At 45.0% G+C, this 7,840-nt stretch overlaps 2 protein-coding genes across 2 annotated transcripts in view; one reads left to right on the top strand and one right to left on the bottom strand.

The window, feature by feature from the left end:
- Positions 1-1,822, top strand: part of T265_00169 (hypothetical protein) — a gene marked incomplete at both ends in the record, with an annotated part of 2,827 nt that extends 1,005 nt beyond the window's left edge. The window contains 2 exons of the mRNA XM_009163826.1: positions 981-1,235; positions 1,766-1,822. Coding sequence (XP_009162090.1) covers positions 981-1,235; positions 1,766-1,822 — 312 coding nt within the window. The remainder of the gene's footprint in view (positions 1-980; positions 1,236-1,765) is intronic.
- The window catches only part of T265_00170 (hypothetical protein), a gene marked incomplete at both ends in the record, with an annotated part of 47,539 nt that extends 39,849 nt beyond the window's left edge, over positions 1-7,690 (bottom strand). Inside the window, 2 exons of the mRNA XM_009163827.1 lie at positions 361-793; positions 7,631-7,690. Coding sequence (XP_009162091.1) covers positions 361-793; positions 7,631-7,690 — 493 coding nt within the window. The remainder of the gene's footprint in view (positions 1-360; positions 794-7,630) is intronic.
- Between the last annotated feature and the right edge of the window lie 150 nt (positions 7,691-7,840).

Genomic DNA, 7,840 nt, shown 5'->3' on the forward strand with positions numbered 1-7,840 from the left:
GAGGTAAAATGTGGCTATGAAAAGAGATTATTGGTACCATTGTGGGCTTCTCTAGAGATGATAATCTCCCACGATATATAGGGGCGCACATGTCTAATGACATGAGCTACACTTTGTATACGGACATGCACTCAGTAAATTCGCTGTAAAGACCCTCTGGAAGTCGGATTCCCTTCAGAACGGCTCTCCTCGAACATCTTACTAAAGTAGGTTTCAAAATCCCTACAAATACATAGCAACCGTGCTCCATCAAAAGTTATTTGCCGTTATAAATTCGAATACATTTGTAATACAAAAAATCAGTTTGCCAGTACTCTGCACGATTAGAAAGCGCAGCCAGTGGGTAAAACGGCGACTTACCTAGACCAAAGATACTAGCTTGCCGCACGCCAACATTTACAGCCTCATTCAAATGATGTGCATACCGTTCTTCTTCTCGACGTTGGCCACCGAAAGCCAAGACCGTCCGGATTCCATAAATTACTTCTTCAGCAATCGCATTTGCCTTCGCGTAGGCCTCAGATTCCTTCCGAATGAAATAATGTGTCAGTCCACCGAAGGAAACGAACCCAATCATAATGAAAGGGAGCATACAGCAGGCAATGAGAGCGAGCTTCCAAGCACTTATACAGGCAATGAGAAGACCCACAAAAAAGCTGGACATGTTCTGCACAAATTCAGTCAATTTGACTCCTATTCCTAACTGTATGTTTGCAGTGTCATCAGCCAGCTGATTGACCAGGGTTCCAACGGCCTGTTGATCAAACCAAGAGATGTCCTGACGGAAGATAGCCTGAAGTAACAGAAACACAGAGCAGGATCAAACAGCAATAGCTGACTGTACATAAAACGAGCAAGTATTATCATATCAAAAACACTAGACTGTCCTTTAAGCTTAGTGCAGACCAAGCACTCAGCAAGGTTTTCTAAGTTCCTGGAAAGTAAGTGAGCAAGATTGATTAACTGCTAACTGTTTATAGGCTGAAGTGTCCGAGACTGTTCAGGCAACACCGCATGGATCAAATGGAAAACATACTAAGAGTCGTCTGAATGTGAAGTCATACCTGCTCGACAGTACAGGCAAAATGAACAAGGATCGCATTGCTACAATGAGAAAGATCGTAAGAGATCTGCATTTCCCTGTCAGTAGGACTCTCTTCCTTCGTCCGGTCATTGATGAACGGATTTTTCGGGAGGATGCGCCACACAAAAAAAAATGTGGAACTGGTCGTGGGGTAAGTCACCATCCCTAAGTAGGAACATCGTCATTAAAAACTTGAGGCAGCTAAACATCAGACGTCCAACACCACGACCTGCGCGAGATAGACAGCTGGAGACCGTGCATTTGAATTACCCATAGATACCTAGGTCGAGATTGAGTTGAGACGTATGCATCCTTTGGATTAATAGCGAGCGATTACAGACGCCTGCATAGACATTATCAGTACAGTGACGCCCATACACTCCATTCCTATCTTGTTGATCAGAGTTCTTGTGCATGTCCATTACATTCCTATTCTGGACTGACGGACAGATCGTCTTAGGAGACTCCAAGTGTATTATGATGTGTTCCAACAGGCAATGATCAAGTTACGAATGAGCTATTGCTGCCTGGTCATTCGTTAATTAAGTGGCCAGATCGACCCAAAAATTACTCGTTCACATCTGTTCCCCGTAAGCCACTAGCCTGATGTTGTACGTAGTTCCCGCCTTCATTTGATCCATCCTCGTTACCGATCATTTCTAACGATTTTCGGTTCTTTAGCGTTTGGCCGTTAGTCAGGGCACATTCGATTCAGCCGTATTTCAGATGCAGAAATAAACAGAAGCGTAAGAGTTGCTCTCACTCCACGCCCCCGGGTTAAGGTTAGAACAGGAAGCGTCACGACTGTACCACTGTCAAGTTGGTCTTCAATACAGTCGAAAAGTCAGGTTTTCGTCTAGACCACCGGCCGGTGATTGGTAGCACGCGCCGAGAGCCCTGGGGTACTTCCAAAACAGTATCTCCGGAAGAGTACAGTAATTCCCGTGCAGAGAGTATTGCTCTGAAGGTTAACCTAGGGTTCAAGTTGAAATAAGTACGAGCTCAAGGTTTCAGCACGTAACTTGCTGTCACAAACCGGCGGGGATAATGTTCACGCATCCAATAAATAGTGTACGTCAGATATCTTGCTGAACAGCAACACGGCCAATGAAATTCGAACGCAAAGTAACAGTCTGTCTCTGATATGGGGAAAGTGTTGCGTCCAGCTAAGAACCAAGACCGGCATGGATGTGAGGAAATTTCTGCTAGAATTTTCTACAATCTGCACAGGGTATTTGTTAATGTTGAAATACGAAGTACATGAGCTATCCAAAAGTCGTTTCATTTGTTCTTGTATCGCTTTTTTAACTGTTAGCTCTGTTTAAATCGTCCCAACCTCAGCCGGGATTTTCCAAGAATTCTGTGGATATATTTTTGGGTACTGAACAACACAGACTGCCTTTCAGGGATGCGGTTTGGCTGCGGATGCTTATTTCATCTTCACTTAGAATGCCTTATCTCAAGTTCTGCCTATTTCTTTCACGTCAATGCATGTCACCTGTAACTCAATCTGGTGTATATCTGCCAATGTACCGATAGCGGTATAGATCTCAACAGTCGTCTCACTACGATGGGAAGTAATCGCTATATCGCACAGTTGGTCCACCAGCAAGCATTTTGCCGATCCCGTATTTACGAAAAGTGTGATATGATGGTCCGTTTAACTTGGTCCCCAGAAAATGATACATGGAATCTGCATCTAGAATACTCAGAAAATCGAGCACTCGAAAACCTATCCGAAAAGTTCAGTTAGATCGCCAGAATTTTCTGTGATATTTCTGACATGTTTAATCTCTACCTCAGAAGCTTCGTTAAGGTGTCTGGTGGTGGGGAAGGAAGACTCCTATTACAGAGATGGTTCAGTGGTTAGGGCACGAACGTGCTGATCAGAAGGTCCGTGGTTCGAACCAGACATCTGCATCTCAACTGTTTCTGTCTAGTCTTGGGCAACCTGGTAGTATCTCGGCCCTCGTGTCTACTTCGGGTGGCATAGCAGCAAATATTCTAGGTACCTAGTTGGTCTTGGTCCGCATTTTCATAGCGCCAGGGACGTCCAGTTCCGCCAGTTATGATGGGCTTAGACTTACCGCCAGTTGTGCCCTACGTTAAGATATTCACTCTTTTATCCACCATTTTGCTCCCAACACACGGGTTGGGGGCAGCTGAACTTCCCTATAGAGGGTCTCAAAATAATGCAAATTCTATTAGGTTTCTACAGAGTTCGTCGCAGCAAAGTGTGTTGCTATACAGTCAAAATGACAGTGTGCGCATGAAGGAACAACGGCTGATGCACCGCTCAAGAGTTTAAAGTTAATGCTATATCGCTTCTGGAACATCCACCCATATACATATACCAGCCTATCTATACCAAAAATAGGCGAGCTTTTTTAAAAAAGCTGCAAGTCCACAGCGAACATGTCTCACAAGCGTAATGGGGGAAGGTGTTTCAGCTCATTTTACTCACAGGTTCCCACGCACACAAGTTTCAATGATGCCGAAACTCAATTTCCCAACCTGGCGTACCAAGATTTCTATTTCATCATGAAAACACAGATATAGCTAACTTCTAGCGTGCACGTGATAAACAAGCATAAAAGAACTTATGCAGAAACGGTTGTATGTCATGAGTGATTAGGACTCGGCATCGGCTGCTCTACCAAAACAGCCTTTTCGTCGGATTTGTAACATTTTCAGGTGAGCATAACTAAAGAAATTGGGATAAGTTTGGAGGTCAGTTGTTTTTAGACCACGGCCTTGGAATATTTACCAAGGAGTCACGTGTCCCGTCACTTTGTGCCCATGTAATGAGTCACAATCAAGATAAAGGTGCTCATGTAGTTGAGACATTTCTTCACCCAATAAAATAACAAGCGCATGGCAAATTCACTGACCGGAAGGTCTGTGGTTCGAACCCGACCTCTGCCTCCGGACTTCACCTGTCTAGGGTTGGGCAATCAGCCTTCGTGGTTCCTTCTTGTGGCATAGCAGTTAGGCATCGGAGGGATGTTACAGTTGGACGATTTTTAATGATACATGGTCTCCGTGAACAAATAATGTGAGGCATCTTCATATTTCTAGCACCGATGCCTCAGAAACGTTACTGATATGGGATGGCGTCAAAAAGTTCGTAACGAGGTAATTAGAAAGGAGGCGCTTGGTTGCTCACTCTAGTCACAGAAAATACTAAATACAATCAGCTACGGTGGCTCGGCCATGTGGAATGTATGTTGAATCATTGTCTACCGCGACTAGTGCTGTCCTCCCGGCCTACTTCACAGTGGCGCGAAATGCGAGGTGTACAACGTACAACTTGATATAAGGGTGTTGAAGAGGTCACGAAAAGCATCTGTTATCGGTGCAATCCGCCTCCAATGATGGGCTCTACGTGACCCCTTAAGTTAAGTCAAACACAGTGGACGAAGTAACGGCTAATCGATATCGTGGCGTTCATGCTGTCAGACTATTTCACTTCAAGGTGTATACACCTCGGTAGGTTAACATTAGATCCCTCACTCACTCTTCCCATCTTTTTCACTTTAAGGCTTCAAACGTGATTAGATGAGCTTTGTGGTTGCGCAGAAGTGAAGTGTCGGAGTCAACACCGATAATGACGATGATGGTGGCTTGCTGAGTAGAGTTATTTGCTTGATCAACCATTCACCTATTGTTTTGTGCAATCAAAATGATTTAGTGGTTCCGCAGTTTCCGCTTGTCCCACATCACATTGTTGAGTTTGGAATCAGCGACAATGCTGAGTTCTTATTTAAATAATCTACGAACTATCAGGCAATAAGATGAGGCAATTATACAGAAATCATGTGATGTGGCATCGCCTTGTCCCGAGATTGACGGAAACGACCTAGTCTGAAAATGCATGAGGTAGGACTAAGAGTAAATGAGTTGACGTGGATGAAATCTGGGAAGTAATAACCTAAAACCATAAGATAGAAGTGGTTGAACATGAATGTATATGATCATCAAGAAGTGTGAGTAATGAGCTCCTGAAATTGAAAAAGTACACACCTCAAGCTGAATTTCCTGACTATCCAATGACTACGTAAGATATCGAAGTGAGCATCTCCCGGCAATATATATTGCTGACAGTATAATAATATACATCACAGTCCAGATGCAACACCTTTTCCGTGTCCAGCTGCCATGCCACCCGAAGGAAGAACGAGGGCTGAGATTCAGCAAGGCTACCCAAACCTACACAAGAGCTGTCGAGATGCCAGGGTTAAGGTCGAACCCCAGACCGTCGGGTCACTATGCTTGTGGTTTGGCCACTGGAACACCTCGAGCTCTGTCTTGCCGATCGGTGTCCTCGTTAACCGATGGAATGACAACTTGTGTGAAAAAACGTGCCACACACACACCTCATATGTTGCTGTTCGTTAGATGAGAGTGAAGTGTGTGAAGTGTGTCTGTTCCTGGAAATGGATCAGTGGACTATTCTCAGAGGCCTCGGACAGTGAATTTGATCACCACCACTCGAGTGCTTGTTGACGGCTGGCACTGCCTCTGAGAGGTGACTTATGAAGAACGGAAAATGGGATGCTACTTGTCCACGCTGAACCGAATACTCACACCAACCTACATTTGAAATACGTCCTACCTACGAGGGCCGTCGGGATCCAGAACTGTGGAGTGAGCTCTGCTCGTACGAAATTGCTTTCGTCGGTACAGATTGCTATGTTGTTTAACCATGTATCATAACTCACACTCGACCACCGTGATATGAATATGTTCGTGTCGAGGGGTTTTTCGCTTGTTGGTGAAATCTTTTTCTCAAGATAGTTGTGACTACGAGTTGTTTCGCGGAACCACTTTTTGGATACCTTAGTGCAGCACATTCTGAGTCCGCAAATACCACGTTTTCAGACGTGGTTGTGTTCATCGTTCAGAAGATAGAAGTAAAAGCACTTTTCGGTACTAAAGGCGATCCCATTAACAAGTTCTGACACAGACGAGCAAATCTGTGTTAAAAGCAGGGTTGAAAGAATTCCGTAACCCCTCTTGTTTTTCTGTTGATTCACAAAAATCGGAGACATCTGAAAGTCGTAAATATTTTTATGAGGCTTGTTGAAGCGTTGCTTGATGTTTGGCGGGTGGCAGTAGACATTTAAGTGTGGTAGACGAGACGGAGAGACTATCTGAGTCCTCGCTTCTTTTTATTAAGTATGTGGACGCGGACAGTTTAGCGTGTCAGATGTGACATGAATTCAGCCTAAGACACCATTGGTGATGCGCCACTCCAGTCTGCACATTACATAACAGCTCTCGCGACAGTAGCTAAACACAGGCCCTTTGAGAATTTTCCAGTTAACTTATTCGGCGCTTTTACAACTGATTATGCTATTTCAGGTGGATGTCCTTCACTTGAATACATGGAAGATGCTCCGGTTTCAAGCCTGGAGGATCAGGAGGCTGTAAGGATTTCTGTCCACTAACCAACCTAATATAGGAGATTGTATGGGTTCCTTCTGGTATAAGTAAGCAAGTCACGCAGGTAAACCAGCGAAGTTCCATTATCAAGTTCAGTTCACAAGAGTGCAGCCTGTGAGCATTTACTCATGCAACGTGCAGACGAGAATCACGGCAAAGTGTCTCAGATGATGATTCTCTTTTAGGATGCTTTAGGATGACTTCGGCACAAATGCATCCATTTGAGAAATAAATTCTTCTATGTACACACAGAAAATTCAACCAGTGAGGACCACAACTGATGGCACTTGCCTGGAAAAACTTGAGACGAATGCGCTCGGAAATAGCGCTCGAAGAAAGGTCAATTGCGAGAGTTTGTAGAAATGCTAAAATAAACGCGCACGCAGCAATCACGGAAAACCATATGGATGTTCTGTAGATATTTTGAGCCGCAGATTGTACATCTGGATCCATAAAATCATTCACAATCAAGCGAAATACAAAAATAGAAAACGGGAAGGCAGCGCCCACAATTGAGCTCATCAGCACGCCCAGGCGAAACAGTATAAGCTCCTTGGTGCTCGCATATCGAAACTGCAGAGAAGAGACAAGGTGATGGAGTCAAGGAGGCGATGACTCACTAGTTCACGGAATTTCAATTCCTGTCCTGTTCTACTAAATTGTAAGAAGGCAACAAAGGGATAACGTACTGGATTGGCGGCTTACTCTCGAGAAAATTGTCCTTCTGTCCATCGCATGCACTGGGCGTTACCACGCTACTGCGCGTCTTTCGCAGGCGCATTGAGGCTGCTGCAAAGGAAGGAAAGCAATGAGGTATATTCAAACAAGCTAAAACTCGCAAACCGTGAGTACAGCTGGCATGGCCAGCGCAACCAAGGCGACAGTTCGAAGCCTTGCAGGGTGACTTCCGTATGCAGACACGAAGAGACTGGACCTTATCGTGGTGAAAGCAATGAGATTCAAACAAGCTAAAACTCGCAAACCGTGAGTACAGCTGGCATGGCCAGCGCAACCAAGGCGACAGTTCGAAGCCTTGCTTGCTGACTTCCGTATGCAGACACGAAGAGACTGGACCTTATCGTGGTGTGGCGGTTTGTGTACCTCGGCGACCCATTGAGCTATACTGGGGGGTGTCCGCGCGACACTCACAGAGTCTCTCATACCAGGTTGGTCAATGGTTAGAGGTCAGACGAACACAGTCTCCTGGTCCTCCAGGTTGGGGGTTGGAACATGTATGGCGACTTGTTCCGTAGAAAAGGTAATGCATTTGCATTTCCCCGCCAAACACCGCTGCCTTGCGGTTAGGCTTTT

Source organism: Opisthorchis viverrini, assembly GCF_000715545.1.
Source record: "Opisthorchis viverrini unplaced genomic scaffold opera_v5_1, whole genome shotgun sequence".
Lineage (NCBI taxonomy): Eukaryota > Metazoa > Platyhelminthes > Trematoda > Opisthorchiida > Opisthorchiidae > Opisthorchis > Opisthorchis viverrini.